Here is an 18,641-nt window from a genome sequence, read left to right as displayed (position 1 = left end):
TATTTTTCATTTTCAGAAAGAGAGAGATATTGTAAAATGAAGGCAAGAATTCTCTGCCTAAGAAAGGACTACAGAAATACTCCATAGGCAAGATGTTATGGCAATAGTGAGGAATGACAGTTTCCACAAGAACAACAACAAAAGTATAAAAAAACTTGTCTACAAGGCCTAAAGTGACAATAGTTTTAAGCATGTTTTTTTTTTTCAAATTTCCTACATGTTTAAAGCCACAGATGGAATTTGAATAATGAAAAATGGGGTTCTTACAATCATTGCACCATTGTGAGGCCAACAAAATCTTTAAACAAACTAAAGGTTAAAGTTCCATTAAGTGCATTAATGATACCTCACCAACTAGACAATTGTGTGTATTTTGCATCATTATAATTATTCCTCACTTTCCTGGAATCACCAGAAGATTTTGGAATTAAAGTGGGCTGGTACATCGATGTGATCCTCAGTTTTGTCAAGTAACTTGCTTTGATTGACACTTTTGGAAACCTGAATTTGGTCCCAAAGTGTTGTTAGTTCCTTTTTTAAAAACCAACAGATTCTTCTGAACATCAGACTTTTTGAACAAATATTTTAGAGTCAAGGGAGGAAAGTACTCATTTTACCTCTTTAAGGATGGCTTCTAGTGGAATTTAAGTGTTTTTCAAATACGACCATACAGTGCAATAATTCATGTAATATTCACAAAGGAAACGAAAAGGTCTAGCGAACAGTTGCCTTAACCATACTAGGTCTAAACACCATTCTGATGGGGCTGCTATTTATTAGTTAAAATGAAAATCCATCTTCATTTCAAACAACACAAGTGAAGTTGTTTACTCACTATGCAAGTCTTGCCAGGTGGAAAGCTGACTCAAAGGCAGTCTTTGGAACTCCAGAGTTACACCTTGCACTTTTAAATCTTCTGAACCTAGTTCATCACTGAGTAATCTCTCTTGATAAGTGAGTAAATACATAGACAACTCAGTCTGGAAAACCTCCTGGAAAAAGAAGAGTGGAATTTCTTATTTCATGGACTGTTGACTGGAGGGAAGAAAATGGAAAAGGTAGATGTGAGAAATTAATTTTAGAAGCGTTAATGGAGAAGTAATAACAAATTGCAAGTATTAACTTTTCTAAATGAGGCATTTGACAGCTAGCACACAAATGTTTTAGGAATCTTCTTTTGCTGCTACTATGTACAATAGCACTTTAAGGAGCCTGTCGTGCTCCCAAACCACCTAGGTGTGAGGGAAAGTACCGAGGACGACTTTGCAGTGCCAGTGAGGGGCTGTGTGTTGAAATCAGCCCTTTTCAGAGCTAATTATTTATGGTAACTCTCTAATAAAGAAAAAGTATATCACGGGCCGGGGAGAGAATCGGAGAGAGGTGCCGAAACAGGCATCTCGGGGGAGCGCGGCGCAGCGCAGTGGGCAGGGGAAGCGCGGCGGGGAAAGCAAGGCTGGGGGGGACAGGCAGGGTTGGGGACAGGCAGGACCGAGGGACAGGCAGGACTGAGGGATAGGCAGGAGCGAGGGATAGGCAGGATTGAGGATAGGCAGGGTTGGGGATAGGCAGGAACGAGGGATAGGCAGGACTGAGGGACAGGCGGGGACTGCCGCCCCCTAGTACGCTGTCCGAGCGGGGCTGGAAGGATGGGGCTGGCGAGGCAAGGGAGGGACTCCCCACACACACTCGCACACTCGCAGAGATACCCTGATCACAGGCGCTCAGGTCCTCCGAGGGATGGAAGAAGGAGCTGCCTGCACCTAGACATCACCTCCTCAGCCCGCCTGCCCTACTTCTGTCCTCCCCTGGCCGCCCCGCTGCCCCCGGACCCTACCTGGCAGGGGCGCTCGGCGGGAGCTCCGCTCCTCTCCGCGCCGCACCGCCCCTTCCTGTGCCCGGGTGCCGTGACCCGCGCGGGGGCCGCGGGGTCGCTTTCCAGTTTCGCTGGAAAGAAGCGCTGCCCGGTGCCGCAGCGGGGGCCGGGCAGCAGCGCGGTGAAGGCGGCTCGAAATGTGACCGGTCTGACCAAGAGTGCTGTGCTGTCACCTGGTCGTGGGTGAAACCGAGAGATTACCCCGCCACGAGCAAAGGGAGTGAAGATCAACTCTTCTAGGAGATGTGGGTCTTCCCTCTCACAACCTTGCGGGGGAAAAAGAGGCGTAACTGGTGATGTCTTCAGTCACCTTTAGAGCCGAAACGCCTCTTCCTCTGCTTTTCTGCTGAATGCCCATCGCGGGACTTTTTCCAAGAAGTGTGATGGAAGTAGGATGGAGGTTTAGGAGCTCATATATTAAGCTAAATGTAGCAACTTTTATCTCTGCTACAGCTTCCTCCCCCGTCTCTGGCCATTTTGAGAATGAAGGTGTACAAAGATATAAACTGTATCCTGAAATACTGATATCCTTCAAAGACCTCAAAAGAGGAACAAAAAAAAAGAAAAAAAAAAAAAAAGAAAAAGGAAGAAGAAGAAATGCACACAGGACACACTACACCCCTCAACATATGATCTGCAGGGAAAAAAAAAGGCAAAACAAGTGATCTGATGGTACTTTGAGCAGAAATATCCTGATTTCAGTACTATTTTCTCTGTGATAGCATCCACTTTGAGGAGAAAGTAACGGAAGCTTTCAAGACATGAAACTTTTTATCGCAACATTGCTGCAAAGCGTGTATATGCATTCACTTTTAAATAAACCCTCATGCCAGTAGCTGAGCCTGCATTTCAGCCAAAAGTTCATATATTGGAACTGTATTTTCATTAGGGATTTCAGACAGCCATATTTCCTATTTAAGTACTGTTCTTAACAAAATGAAAGCTTGCTACTGTTTATTTCACATGAATGGTTTATTTGATACGTACTGTGTAATTATTCACTATACTTCTAAACAAAGTTATTTGATGGCAGGAAAGTCATCTCCCATCTCCTCAGGATTTGTTTTATTTTCATGTCATTCATCCCTTTCATGTTCAAAACTTGCTTGATAACAGCTACCCCTTTTTTTTTTCTTTTTTTTTTTTTGTCCCCAGAGGTAAAACAAGCAGGTTACACTAAAAAGGAAGAGATTCCACAGAGCTGTCTTCTTTGCTTATTTAACTGCTGAGATGAAGCAAAGAAACCCTGGAGAGTTTTACTGTTTCACCTCATTTGTTTTCCTCATCACAGATTAAAAAAAAAAGATGTATATAAAATTAATCAGACCATTTGCTAATATAAATTAGTGCAACCAAGAATCTGACCCACTGTAACTGCATTAAAAATGTGTGCAAGATACTTTGCAGTGGTTTTTGGTTTTATGCTTCAGTGACTGATTTTAAAACTTTAAAGAAAGAATGTTTCATAAAGAGGATAATGATTTTACATGACAGTCCAAAAGTAATTTAGTAGCCAACAAATGGTAAAGTAAAATGTCATTAGCTTTTTAGTTTGACCGACTAAGTCTTAACAGTGACATTTTGGAAACAACAAGATTTTCCATGATCTATTCTCACATTCATGCTTACTTCCATACCCTTTTGAAATACTCACAAGTTTCTGAACTTTCATCTGTGTTGTAGAAAGTACTGTTTCAATTAGTCCTTTCCATTAATGTCTCAGCTAGCTCTGAAATATGTGAATGCATATGAAAGGAGAAAAAAGTTTACACTTTTTAGTCCTCAGACTAATACAATTTTAATGGAGAAGTAATAGCCTCATAAGAGAGAAGTAACTCAATCGAAAATAATTACAGCTCAAATTTTCATTATGATAATGCCATGATGAAAATGAAAGTCTGCACTAATATGGAAAAAACAGATTTTTGTATGAAACTCTGACCACCTGATCGATCAGCTAGAGAACAGCAGTTACTTCTCACAGTTTTTTCACATCTTCCTTTCCATGCAACATACACTACACAGAGATGCTAACTGAAAAGCTAAACTGTGAAACTCTTTCCATCATAAATAACAACACATTCAGTTCTTGTAACCACGGTCTAAACCTATTTGCTTCTATCTGGTAATAGTCCTTTTTAATCTACTTGTGTCATCTCTGTATGCCAGTTATATTAATTCTTAGCAGAGGCTAAGTTATATTTCATAGGGTTTTTTTCAAAATTATCCGTCCCTGACGTCAAAAATACGGGTTCTTTGGTAACATGTCTATTAGAGCCTCAGATGTTTCTCAGAATTTTTAAAATATGCCAGTTGCACATTTAAATTTTTCCTCTGCATTGTAGAAACACAGAAAACTTCAGGCTGAGAGACCTCTGAAGGTTAGCAGGTCTGGTTCCTGCTCAGGCCAAGGATGGAGATTCCCCCAGACTCTCTGGGTACATATTCCAGTGTTTCACTATGCATATGGTGAATTTTTTTTTTACTAATATGTAATGTAAATTTCCCATGTTCTCATTTGAGAAGAGTCTGGCTCCATCCATTCTCTGTATCTTTCCATTAGGTCAGGGGTGTCAAACTCATTTTCACCAGGGGCCACATCAGCCTTGCGGTTGCCTTCAAAGGGTCAAATGTAATTTTAGGACTGTATAAAGGTTGACACCCCTGCACTAGATTCTTGTAGACAGAAACAGGACCTCTTGTCCTCTCCCTCTGTTCCTGTGCTCTTAGTGGTCTTCTCCTGGGCTAAATCCAGTATGTCAGTGATTCGCTCCTACTGGAGGGACCAACAATTACTTTCGTCATCTACACTCTCATCAGTAAGGTACAGGGTGCAGTTGGTCGTCTTTGTCACAAGGATTCACTGCTAACTCATGTTTACCTTAGTGTCAACCAGGACATCCCCTGTCTTTCTGCAAGGCTACTTCATGTTGGGCTGACCTCCAGGTTGTGTTGTTGTATGGGTTTATTCTATCCAAGATGCAGCACTTTGTGTGTGCCTTGGGTTGAACCCTGTGAGTTTCCCATCAGTCAATTTCTTCAGCCTGTTGTTGTCCAAAACAACAACCCTGTGCTCCATGACTCCCCAATTTGGTTTACTGTCTGAAAATCTATTGATTGTGCAGTCTGTCCCATTATCAAGGTCATTAATAAGAGTGCTAAACAGTAGTGCAACCAATATCAGTCCCTGAGGGATTCTACTAGCAATTTGTTGTGAACTGAAGTTTGTATGCTGATCACAACACATTGATCCTGCATGGACTTCAGTCCCACTGTTTTTCCACTCATCTTTGTCCACTTATCTGTATCTCGCCAACAAAGACTGTGTCAGGGCCTTGCTCAAGGTATGCAGCATCTATTGCTCTCCCATTGTCCACAGCACAGCTGGATACACATGATGTGACTTTTGTAAATCCAGTCACCTTCTTCTCCTTTGTGCACTTTGAAATGGCTTCAAGGAGGATTGCTTCATAATCTTCCCAGGAAATCTATAAAGACTGGAAACAGTTTTAAAGGATAAATTGCTATACAATAAATTCTATCTTTCATTCAGGCATGTAGCTCATGGTTTAAAGTGGGAAAAGGGAACACATGAGCACATTTCTAACAAAACAGCTGTAGCTTTTCAACCCTTTCAACCCTTGAAAGCTGTACATATACCATTTTTCAGTAGAATACACTATCAATTTTACATTATATCTTCCAAGCATACGTTTGTCCAATGCTGTAAGAAATCAATGTTACATACACTAGAAAAAATAGCTTGCTGCAAAAATTTCTAACTTCCTTCTGGTAGTCAGTCTCTTGGGCTTCATAACCATGTAGAGAAAATGTAGGTAAAACTCTTTCCCTGCATGTGGCAGGAGCAATAGCTCGGCTGGCGTTTCAGGACGGTGATTTAATTGTAGAAGCCAGCAGGGGTCATGGTTCACTGAGCTGTAGGAAGATCGAATCTCAGCGGTATAGGAGACCTCAAGGTCAAACCATTAAGTATGTTCACATAAAGGGCTAATGTATATTAAATTCATAGGTGGGGAAGACAGTATATTCTATATGCTGTCTGCAGTTATCCTGCTTCATATTAGTAGGAGCTGGTTTTCATACCTTGGAAGTCACCAGGAACTTCACCAGGAGCTTCACCAGTGTCAGTTAAGTCAATACTTATTCCTATCTCATTGTTATTTCTTTCTTGTCAGCAATGCAGCATATACTTTTCAGATATGAGGTATCCAGAGATAAGATTTTACAACTGGGGACATAATTCTGAGTGACTGCAGTTACATAGCAAGGAGACACTTCTGTTCCTTCAGAACAGATTATAAGAAACTCAGCGCTGTATTTTCAGTGTCAGATTCTGAGACGCTGCTTACAAGTAACACTGTATGGGTTTCGGGAGATTATAGCAGTATGCACACCCTGAAAATCTCACTGTGTTTGATTCTAATACTGTTAGACAGTTTTCTAGCTGGTCAGAATCTCTTAATGGCTGTTCATCCACTAGATGGCATGAAGACTCTGCTCTACTAACAAGTGAGAGTATATCTGCTTTCCTAAGTCCCTCGAGACACCATGACCAGGGAAGCAAAGGGCAGAAATTAAAGGGCATTAAATCTCTACATGGAAGTTCTAATTCAGCAACAAAATTATCTTTGATCGGTGTAGTTTAAGCATCCAAGCTGATTCTTGCATGAGATTTCTATAGTGAGAGAGGTTTTGCACAGGGCATATTGTCCTTCTGTTATTCAACTAAGGCAGACTGTCTACTGTAAAAACCATCAATTTTCTTTAAAAACATGTTTTTGAAAATTTAGATCCTTTGTAAGTCCCATATCACAGAATCAAAGAATGGTTGAGGTTGGAAGTGACCTCTGAAGGTTATCTAGTCCAACCTCCCTTCTCAAGACAGGCCACCTAGAGCCTGTTGCCCAGAACCATGTCCAGGCAGCTTTTGACTGTCTCCAAGCATGCAGACTCCACAACTTCCTTGGCAACCTGTGCCAGTGCTGGGTCACCCTCACTGTAAAAAAAAAAATGTTGCCTAGTGTTCAGAGGGCACATTCTGTGTTTCAGGTTGTGCCTGTCACCTCTGTTCCTGTCACCAGGCATCAAGAGCCTCACTCCCTCTTCTTTTCACCCTCCCTTCAGATGGGAGCTTTCTTTTCTCCAGGATGAAGAGTCCCAGCTCTTTCAGCTTTTCTTCACAGGAGAGATGCTCCAATCTCTTCAACAATTTTGTGGCCATTCGTTGGACTCTCTCCGCTCTGTCCATGTCTCTCTTCTACTGAAGAGCCCAGAACTGGACACAGGACTCCAGGTGTGGCCTCAGCAGTTCTGATGTTGGAATGATGTTGGAAAAGTAGACCACAGCTCTTTTTGTGTTTTCTCTTCAACACTACAAACGTGATAACATCTGTAGAAATACATTAATTTTAATGCATATTTCAGATTTCTTTACTAACCACCAAGGAATACAAAAAGAAGTGACAACTACGGCATTTTTTGTCATTATTACAGTCACATACTCACCCCAGGTTCTGCAAAAGTTCTTTGCCACTCTCAGAATTTGCCCCTTTTCTTTCTGCCAAAGCCATACTGTTCACTGCTTGTAAACCACAGTAAGAGTTGTCTGACTTTGCATGAGATGGTTTTCTTCTCTTTTCTTGGTTGACCATGAGGCTTGACACAAAAGGCCTGTCCCCACAAGACCCATTTAGTGAGTTTATTTTTCACCATCATAACTACATGCCTGGCTGACAGAAGTCAATGAGATATCACGATGTTTCAGATTAATTTGATCCATTGCTGACCCCATGAACTTGATCATTATACCTTCTCCTCTTATCCCTTTCCAGCTTCAAAATTTGTCCCAGATTTTCTGTTTCTAAGACACCTCTTTATCATCCTTTCTTCCTCGTTAAGTGTGCAGGACTCAAACTCAATTAAAAAATTATCTTGTCATAATCTTGGAAGTTAATATTCTGCCTTGCTCAGAAGCTGCTGTGAAAAATCTTCATAGTGAAAAAACAACAGTCTTCCCCACTTTACACATACCCTAGTATTAGTATTTTTTCTGTGAGAAGAAATGTTACTCTCTTACATTGGCATTAATACATTTTGTGAAGCTTCCGTAGAGACAATGAGGTTTATCCAGAGGGATCTTGTGGAACAAGGCCCAACAATGCATACGATCAATCAAAGCAATAATAAAATGCAATAGTAGATATATTGTAGTTGTGCTGAATTGAATGATGAACACTTGAAAATATAACTCATCCATGAAAAGCTGTTTAGTTTGTCATTGATCTTTTAATTTCATATTGAAAAAAATCTATCCATATATTGAATACACATTTTTCCTATTCCAAATAGCTAGCCATAAGTCTGAAGATCCACATTCAATAAAATCTTACAGTACAAGAAAAGGACTTGCCTGTTATGTATGCCTGGACTTGGTAACATTATGTGTTCTCATCTAATTTTCACTTTCTAAGTCCATCTCTGTAGCAGGCCTGAAGCTCAAAACCAAGCATACTCCAACAATAAAAAAACCCTGTTTGTAAGAAGCTAAGAACATTAAAGTTTGCAAGGATATCTCTACTAGAACATATTTTGTTCATACTCCCCTGACCTAGGAGGAGATTCGGCTCTGACCTTTGCATCTCAGGGTATTCACTATCAGAAGAAAGTGGGGGGGAGGAGTTAACACTACCTGTTAGAAAAATGTGGTCTCTTTTTCTTCAGTAGCATAAAGAATGTCATTAGTGTACAAAAAACACCCTAAATTTTAAAATGTTATTTCAATCCAGAGATTACAATAACATCAATAATAGCAGAGTCTGCTGTAATTTAAGTATTTAAAATTTCCCCTTTGTGTGAGATTCATTTTAATATATTCATTAAAATACGTATAAAAAACCCCCACATATGCATATATATATTAGTGTGTTATTTCCCTGAACAGTGCTAATTTTTTTTACATGCTGTATTCACATCAGTCTCAGAAGAGCCTTTGCTGAAGCATCCATACTAAGGAAATATAGAATCTCATGGTATTATTGTTGCTATAGAATTAAAAAAGAATACGTGGTGGAATTAATATTTAAAGAGCACAACATCATATTTTCTACTTACATAATACACATCATGCTTTCTAGTCAAATGATACAGAAGGCATTTATGTTTGATGAACTGTATTAGAAAGGTAAAGCAAACCTGCAGGACATTTAGCTTTCATTTATATGTACAACTATACATAGGAAGAGTATGGGCACATTTTGCTTCCCGTGACATGCACAATTCTGCACACAGCCTAGAATGCTTTATTTACAGAACTACCACACCTATAAAAACTTCCTTCAGTTCCCCAGACCTCTTCCATCAGTTTATCTTATTGTTACTCAATCGAAGGACTGAAAAAAAGTCCAAAACCACAGCCAGACTTCCAGACTGTAAAATCGTGTACCTGAGGAAAGGAAGAGCTGCAGGCATGTGGTCCATCCTGTTAGTACATCAGTATTTCCACAGATGTTTCACCCAGCATTATCTGAGTATGAGGACTTCAGTGTCAGTGGCATATGGTACCTCACCTGTTTCCAGAACCTAGAATTGGATGACTGTGGATGCACAGTGTGTTGCTCTTTCCATTTGATGGTACCTTGCTGCTTAATAATAAATTTAAGAGATTCTTGAAGCTTCTCATAATTCCCAATTGTCTCCATTTCCAGAAGAATCACCTTTGTGTCATTTTGAATGAGGGCATTGTATAAAGCAATATGTTGATCATAAGCAGGTTCTTTAGAATTAATGAGCTGTTGTGTTAGAAGGATGATCAGCCGTCTACTCTTCTGCATCATCTTCTCAATTGCACTGGCTGTATCTAGGAATTTACAATAAAATTATGAGACCCTGAAATTTCTTTTATAAACTCTTTTGTGTTCAGGCATTTCATCTTCTTTGTTTTTTAACCAGAAATAACTTCCATCTCGCTTCAGTTTGGTACTGTTTATTCAGCAGAAAATGAGCCTAAAAATAATAATTAAAAAAAAACAAAAAAACAAAAAAAAAACCCCAACAACAACAACAACCAAAAAAGCTTTCCTTTCCAATGTTTTCTTTGGTTGAAACATTAATATTTCCACTGCTCTTAATTATTAGGAATTTCTAATCCAGCAACTTAAGGTCAAGTTCAGGAGATCTGGATCATGTCAAATTTGTGCTTAATCAATAGTCTCCATGTAAGGAAAGATGTTCTATCAAGTTTGGTGCTTTACAGACTGATCCTGCAATACTTCCCAATGAAAATGAATCATTTGGAAACTTTTGGTTGACTTACTTCTAAGAGACTTACTTACTGGCAGAGGGAGTATTCATTCTTCTGAGCTATAGCAGGCTAATTTATACACTAACCTGTGCATGGGTTTGGGGGTGGATCCATACTTTCAGGGCATTTGTGTGTCAGCACGACTAAAGGTGTTTTTCTTTCCCACTACAATGTTAGGGAGACTTGATCAACTGCAACTAGGACTGTGATGTTGGAGGTGTTGAACCTCACAAACTCATGCTATGTGAGAAACTTCTGGGCCAGCTTGGAAAGCTCCACATCAGGCCTCCAGGAGCTGCTTTTTTTCAGTGTCCTGTGTGATGTCTACAGGAGGATGATTGCAGATGAATGCCCATCCGGTGAAATGCTTGCCCATGTTAGAAGATTTTCCTGTGGTCTATAGAACGAAAACTGGAGTTGTTTCAGTGGGAGCATGTCATCCTGGGCCAAAGGAAAGGAGATAGGAGCTGAGCTAAGGAAATTCAATGTATCAACTATTTAACAAAGACATTGATTTGCAGAAGTCATCAGCCAGCTGCATATGCACCTTCTATTCCTTTGCTGGGGACTACCAGCCCTTTGCGAGGGTCTTCTCATTCCGAGAGGCCCAGCTTTTTCATCTCCTGAATCAGGAAGAGAACCTTTTCAATGTCTTCTCTGTCCTGTTTCTTGTCTCTGAGAGTATTAAATGAAAAGAGTTTGCCTTTCTGTGATGTTCACCAATTCAAACATTTTCTAATTTTTAATGAAGTTTTCCTTATGTTAGGAGAATAAATCCTTTGGAGGGTGAAAAAAAAATAAGGTAAGCAGCTAGTGTCATATGTTTAATTGCCAAAATAACACCACTTTTTTAAAAAAAGCACCTTTATTAGTTTTGAGGGGCAGTTGGTTGTGCTCAGAACTGAAAGACCATGGACTTGGGGAGGTATTCCCTTCTCCATTTGGGTTTCTGAAGCCATACTTGAGGAAAGATGGGTTTACATGTTGTAAATACTTTAACTGAGGGATTCATTGCAACATGTTTCATGAATATTAGAAGTTTATGTGAGTTCTAAAAGTGGCAGAAAACATTGTGAAAGAAAAATCCATCAACAGATGCTACACACAAAAATTAGAGCATCTGAAGTCCACAAAGTGCTGGGAGAGTACCTTAGTGGAAGTATAGAGTAAGCTTGCCCTGTTCTTAAAGTCTTTTCCAGTCTTTACCCATGACCACTACTGAAGATAGGGCACTTGGCTACACAAAACATTGCTCGACTGAAGTATGTCCATTCCTTTGTTGTTTTTTCATGGTTTTGTCTATTACAGATACAGCAGCTCCAAAGATGTTTTGTTAGATTCTGCAGCAAAGAATGCAGTTGGCAGGACAATGAGACCATGAGAAGGATGGAGTAGGAGGTGATGTTGGTGAAAGCTTTTGATTTGCTGGGTAGTACTTGCATTTGCACCTCTTCAGGTAACCATTAGGTTGTAGAAAATGCCATTAAACAGTAAGACCAGGAATCAAAAAGAATGCTAGTTCAAGGAAGCATAATGGGAGTCCAACAGCTATGCAGTGCTGTTTATCACTTGAATCATTGTTTAACTTTCTTTTTTACTGCAACAACACAAGTTTCAAGTAACAAAACTTTGCTCTGGAACTAAGAGTCATAAACATGCCTTGCAATAATAATTCCATTTTATATCCTCACTGCATTTTTTTTCTGGAAATACATGGAGTTTTACACTGAAAAATATGATTCATTAAATGTTATGATAGATGTTCAGGAAGAATCACAGTAACTTGAAGTGGCATTTCCTGTTTCAGTCTTCTTAGCATATTTTAATTGTAAGGTTTTGGATCCGGAAATCTGCTAATGAAAGGCTCAAGGTCAGAAGATAAACAAGAGTGGGGAATGTATGGGTAAAGTCCATCTGCCTGGAAGCAAAGAACTTTAAAGAGTTCCCAGTGGCAGGAAGATTCTGAATAAATTTTCCAGCCAAGTGGAAACATTTTGGGGCATGAAAGTGGACAAGGAAGAGAAAAGCAGAAGGCTGGGAAAGTAGGCAGGAAGAGAAATAGAAGGATAATGGTCAATGCTCGGGACATTTTGAGAGTTTTGATTAAATCAGACTAAACATGTGAAACCAATGTTACTCACTGTCCAAGGCTAGCTTTGTGAGTTTTCTGTCTGTCACTCCTCTGTTATGGGCCTTTGTACAGTGAAAATATTTTTGTTTTCAGCCAACTCATTATGGCCCCTGTTAGTCCCACAGTCATCACTCCAGTTGCACGCCATGCTCAGTTTTCTTCAGGATTGCCATCCATAAACCACAGTTTGAGAGTAGTGTCTCATAACAAAATCTCATACTGTCCCTAATTACCTGAAGAAGTGGCATAAGTTTTGGTCATTGACAGCTTCGTAAGCTATTGTAAGTTGCTTGTTCTGGATCTGGGAACGGTCTGGCTTAATGACTCTTATAGCTACTTTTACATGCTTGTTGCAGTGGCTTTTCCCAAGGTCAGGCAGTACTTATGCTACTCTCCAGAAGAGAAGGACATCAGAGATCTCAACCCAGCTCTGGGCAGATGAATGACAACTGGCTCAATGCAGATGATTTCAGAAACATGTAACAGAAAATGTGCCGGCTTTGGCTTCATGCCTGCTTACGGACAAGGAGAGAAGATCTGGTCCACAGAACAACCAGAGCACAAGATAAACAGAAGAGTCATCTCTGGAGAAAAGCAGATAGCATCTAGATGACAGCAATTCTAAGAGAGTTTAGAGGTGTCTATATGGAGATTAGCACAGGTAAATTAACATGATTCCATTCTGGAAGACAAGGAAATTGTAATAAAGAATACCAGCTCCCATGATTTAGTGCTGGAAATTATGTGAAGTGAAAGTACGTCACATCACTGAACAGAAACTGAACTTCCTGTGACTCTTAGCACCGCCAAAACAGGTTGAAAAACCCTAAGTGATAATAGCAAGGTTAATTAATGGACTTATTTTGTGGTTTTCTCCTCTTCCATGTCTTGTAGACTTACTCATATACAGATTTGTTGTGGCTTTGCCCAGATAATGCCTGTGCAGAGTTACTCTACTGAAGGAACAGATATATATTTAAAAGTCACACTTGGGTTCACATTTCCTGTATGACCCAAGAAGACAATAAGCAACCTGAACTCCTGCCCTGTAGCTTGCTCTTCTTAGCACACCACCAAGCACAGTGTCATTGTGTCACCCTGACTGAAAGAGCAGCTGCTGAGGAAATGAGCAGCAAGCTCAAGAACATAAAGAGACCCCCTGTACCCCTAAGTGGGTCTAGAACCACAATTTGCTCAAGCTTCACAAGTCATTCAGTGCGTTATCTGATCTGAAACTTACCTTCTCCAGGATATATGTCTCTCCCATGAATACAGAGTTTATAGCCACATTCATTTTCTAGAATATCTGGCATGATTTGATAAACAAAATATTCCACAAAACTAGCTTCATTGGTATGGTTTCTGGGGTAGATTACATATGCATCATAAATCTTCCCATCTGTAAGGCAAAGAAAGAGGAAAGCGTATTGTGGTAACATGAATTAGAACTGTCTACTGCAAAAGCTAGAAGATAAGTAAAAATATCAGTCTTTGAAGTAGATCTAAGTAGAAGTTCCTGTTAGTCTGAATAGTGGATATCATTGGGTGCATGTTTGGAAATTAGAGACTGTGCAGATTTGGTGTTTTCCATGCTCAAGTGTCGTGTCCGGTGTGTTTGTAACTTTGGCAAACCCAAACTTTGTATTGTGGAGGCTGTATCCCAAAGTATATAGAGTAAGAAATATGCACTGATCAGTGCATATTAGCATGAAATAGAGATGAAGCTCAGCATTTATTTTCTCCAGTGATACAATAGGCTGTTAACAGCCTTCATCCTTCAAGACACTTGAATTCTTCCTCCTTGAAGAAATTACTCATCACTCCCACAACATATCATATTTCTGAGTGAAAAGCTCTGTTACTCAGGAAATAGTCTTACAGTCAGAACCAAGTACAAAGTCAAATATTTCTTTTGCCCTTTTCTTCATTTCTCTCAAATATATTTTCCTTTACAGCATTTGTTTTCTAATTCCAAATGTTGATTTCCAGTGGAGATGATCATATATCTTCTTTTGTTGCTATCTCAGGTTTCAGAAGTCTGCAACATATGGCAGATCTGTGTTACGTGTCCAGTTTTTCAGCCATCCCAAATGACTCTGTATGACCACGTTTAGACCACTGATGCAAGGTCCCAGTGTCTGGTTAGCTCAGTTGACTTCATTGATGAGGAGCTGGATTTGAACACCTAAAACCATGTACCATACAGTATCAGCTGCCACTGCAGAGGGGTTAATTTGTCTCCTAAGTCCCAAGGGAGCTCCAGCGGCACTAGTTGCTTGCAGATAGACAGTTGAACCCAGCCCCAGGTCTCCAGGTTTCATGTCAATTATTGGAATTTGCACATGTGCACCTTCATTGTTTGCAAATTAATTTGGATGTCTGAATCTTGAGCTGAAGTCCACCCCTAAAGTTAGATGGGATGTACTCTACCCAAAATTGTCTTCCACAACACTAGTACCTTTCTCTTTGGCTTGTAAAAACTGTATTGCTCTAACACATGCCTGTTAATAGATTAGCCAGCAGGCTGGATCCTTTGCTTTAGAGAGCACCTAACAAGCACAGTTAATAGCACTATAAATCAGACTTTCACTGTCATTCAATATTTTGGCAAATATTTTGTTAGAAATATATGAAACCAGGACTGAATCCTTGTTTTATGTAATACATTACTAAAGAACCCATGAAACAAGGGTATGTAAGGCACCACCAGAGCTATGTCTGTCCCCCCTTATCTAAATGATTTCAGAAACTATGAGAAAGCAAAGGATCAGGCTCAGGTGTCATATGAATTAGTAAGAAACTATCAAATAAATCAGTTTCCAGATGATTTGTCTTTTTCCCTATTTTAAACTTTCTTGTTCCATTTTTACTCACCATCCTTGACTGAGTAGGGCTGAAATACCTCCCGATACAATAAGACGATATCAACTCGGAAGGACTGATAAAGTATTACAGAGACTGCTATTGCAACTAGCAGAACTAGAGATCCTGTGATCAAGAGGATGTTAGGAAGACCCACTGCAAAGGAGAGGAATATATTGTTAGCCATAGAGAAGTTAACCCGAGCTGAAGCCTCAGCCTCTCATATCCTTGTTTCAGTTGAAGATTTAAGGAGCTCACAGCAACAAAGATTTTTCTTTCCCCAGCTGGCATAGGCAACACAGAGACCCCTAAGCTAGAAGCATACTAGCCAGTATATAATTAATATTTACTCCTGTTGAATTTAGTCCTACCTACACCAAATACCACAGCTGACAACGATGTTTACATATTTTGTGACATTGCAAAACTGTTAATAACACAACCGGCAACAATGTTCAGGGCATCTAAGCCCACACATGTCAACCCTAAGTGTCCACAAAAGGACAAGTGGAGGTTTCTGGCATGGTTGCACAAACAGGGCACAGAGAAACATGTGCAAATAATGAAATCTGCAAGATAAGAGCAAAGTACACAAACAAACTAGAAAACAGAACATGTCCTGGTCACAAAAATAAACTATGCTGGGGGCAGATGATGTCCTCCCCGTCTTTTCCTTTGAAGGAGGCCAAGGAGTGTAAAATAGCAATGACAAGCAGAGAAAATTAGGAAAGAAAGGAGCCACCCACGTTAGTTACATCTTCCCTCATAGAAGAGCTCCTGAATCTGACCATCTCAGAGTTGAAGAGTTATTGAGCATAGATTCAGACTAAATATAAGGAAGAAATTCACAATGAGGATGGTGAAACACTGGAACAAGTTCCCCAGAGAGGTGGTAGATGCCCCATCCCTGGAAAAATTAAAGGCTAGGCTGGACACGGCTCTGAGCAAGTTGATCTAGTTGAAGATGTCCCTGCTCATTGCAGGAGTTTGAACTAGATGGCCTTTGAAGGTCCCTCCCAACCCAAACCATCCTGTGGTTTTGTGATTCTATAAGGGTGGCAGTCACCATCTCTGTGCTATTGTGTGCACACAGCCAGTCTAGGGCAAAATTATGATTAGCATTTTCCAAAAACCAAAGCCAACTTTGAAATTAAAATGTCAAAGAATTTATACCACAATTACACAAAAAGGCTTTGTTATTTCCTTGGAGGGAAGATTAATGGCAACTCTCTCATAGTAGAAACCTGCTCCTAAGCAAATTAAAGATAGCTAAATCTATTCCACTTGATGTTAACATGTAGACTCATAGAAGTTCCATACATGTTTTCTCTAAAAACTAAACCTATCTCCAGGAAATGTTGAATAACGCAGTGTATTTAATACTTATGGAGGCAACCTAAAAATATTACTGCCTGAGAAATTCCACTGAAAAGCTAAATAAATAAAGAGTTTACAAGTACATTTTCCCTCTCCTCTGGTAGGATGCAAGGTAAATCTGGCATGATTTTCACATTTTCCTGTGTCTTTCTTTGCCATTCAAAGGGAGAAAGAAACATCAGGCACATGATGAAGCCCACTCCACCAGAACCAGGACATCGGGGAAAACTACCTTCCAATAAGATTGAAGTGGGTAAGAAAACAACCAGTTTCTTTTATAGGAAACCAATTTCTTTTATAGTGAACTTTGCCTATTTTGTAGTTTTAAAAGTGTAATGTGATGCTCATGAAGGAACTTTGTCCTTGTGGACACCTTCAGATTTTATTATTTGGTGCATTTTCCTGGTCAATACACTCACACGCAGAGACAAAATCGGAAAACCCTTTCTGTTACCTGGTGAGGGTCACCCAAGGATCAGAGACTGCCATTATTTCCTATTGTTTCATTTGTTGAGAGTGTGCATGCCGTGACTTTACAAATACTGTTATTACACAATGAGTAAGTATCTATAAAACATGTAGAGAAGAAACAGATTTGAACAACTTTTGCAATCATGAACCTGAAAACCACTGTTTACTTTTGGTTTTCCACTATTAGACCAAGGCTGATAAATTTCCTGTGCTTATACAGCTTGTAAAGCATCAGACAAGAACTCCACAGGAGTTTTCCTGGAAGAGCAGGTTGAGCTCCCAGTAAGGCTGACTCAGCCTCTCATTCTCTGAAACAGATCAGCTATCTTCAACATAATGGGAGCAAGGGCCAGAAGCCACTCCTTGAGGCCCTGAAAAAGGTTGAACAGATCCTGTTGTTCTGTTTGACTTTCCTGCATCATTTAGCAGCAGAGAGTTCATGACTGTCTTCTAATACTATTTATTAATATTCAAGAGCAATGGGAATACAGAACTATCAGCTAATAAGAAACAATACTGGACAGGCCAGAGAAAACAAGTCAGAAAACAACATTTTAAGGGGTTCCTGACAAACTCTGGAAGAACAGCAGTTTTTTGTAACTTCTCTGGCTTCTAAGGTAGATACACTTTCAGACACTAAAGGCAGAGGTCTGAGTCTGGAATTCCTGTCCACATCCGTCTAGCAGAGATGAGCCAAAAGGTTAGGTTTGACGTTCAATATTTTGAGGAAGAACAGAGCTGATGTTCTGGGCTGAACTTTATCTCTGCTGTAAATGACTGGAATTTCTGGCATTCTCCAAAGAAGAGGGTTCATGCCAGGAAGATTTGTGGTCCTCTGGGCATTTTACACTTATTTGTGAATAAGAACTGAAGAATGCTCCAGGACAAATAAAATGATGCATGTGGGTCAGACACAAGAAAAAACACCTCCAGTTATTTAACCAGTCCTGAATCAAGATGAGGAACTGAAAGCCAGTGACAACTTATATATTGTAAAAAGGGAAGGACTTGGAAGGTATTCAGACAGCCTATGTGTTCCCTAGCAGGCAGATTAAAGGAGATGCTGAAAGGGTGTTCCTGTCCTGACCCAGCTCTGCTGGTAGAAGTTAATACTTCCAGCATTTCTCTGATTACTCTCAGGAGCTACAATAACAGCTTCTCTCCTGGCAGAGCTGCTTTTGTGAGCATTGATCCACTGCAGTTATCAATGAGCTGAACTGGCATGGACAGTGTAGCCAATTAGTTTTCTCGTTCTTGAGAGCTGGCATCTTCCAGTGTGAGAGATATCAAGAAGCTGTGGAGGGGAACTGGGAGTAGTCTGGCAGGCAGAGTCGCGGTTTCTTGTCAGGTGTCCAGCAAGGTGAGCTACATCTTGGTCAGGAAAGGTGGAAGAAAAGGGAATTAAAAGTTGCCTCAAATTCCTCAGCCTTACAGTGACCAGAGACACACCACAGAACAAGCTATGCAGAAGATCTCAGAGCACATGAGAGAACATGTCTTGTGGTAGAGAGGGAGTGTAAAATGTGGAATGATTACCACACCTGGAATTAAGAAGGGAGATACAGGACTGAAAGATCTGGAAGAAATAAGACAGCCTGTATTTTCTG

General features: G+C 40.1%; 2 protein-coding genes across 6 annotated transcripts in view; both read right to left on the bottom strand.

Annotated features, from left to right (window-relative positions):
• LOC309444812 (interleukin-18 receptor 1-like) overlaps nt 1-1,955 on the bottom strand; it is a 41,880-nt gene extending 39,925 nt beyond the window's left edge. For all 5 annotated transcript variants that reach the window (XM_082062940.1, XM_082062942.1, XM_082062943.1 and 2 more), the window contains exons 1-2: nt 1,835-1,955; nt 836-992 (exon numbers count right to left, since the gene is read on the bottom strand). The gene's annotated coding sequence lies outside the window, so the exon portion shown is untranslated. The remainder of the gene's footprint in view (nt 1-835; nt 993-1,834) is intronic.
• A 5,584-nt stretch (nt 1,956-7,539) lies between these two features.
• LOC309444843 (interleukin-1 receptor-like 1) overlaps nt 7,540-18,641 on the bottom strand; it is a 38,514-nt gene continuing 27,412 nt past the window's right edge. Inside the window, exons 13-15 of the mRNA XM_082062995.1 lie at nt 15,199-15,342; nt 13,565-13,723; nt 7,540-9,749 (exon numbers count right to left, since the gene is read on the bottom strand). Of these exons, the coding sequence (XP_081919121.1) occupies nt 9,403-9,749; nt 13,565-13,723; nt 15,199-15,342 (650 nt within the window). The 3' untranslated portion in view covers nt 7,540-9,402. The remainder of the gene's footprint in view (nt 9,750-13,564; nt 13,724-15,198; nt 15,343-18,641) is intronic.

The sequence above is a fragment of the Streptopelia decaocto genome (genome assembly GCF_964273445.1).
Source record: "Streptopelia decaocto genome assembly, chromosome: 1".
Taxonomy (NCBI): domain Eukaryota; kingdom Metazoa; phylum Chordata; class Aves; order Columbiformes; family Columbidae; genus Streptopelia; species Streptopelia decaocto.
Note: the sequence above shows the minus strand (reverse complement) of the source record. Positions and strands in the feature narration are given on the sequence as shown.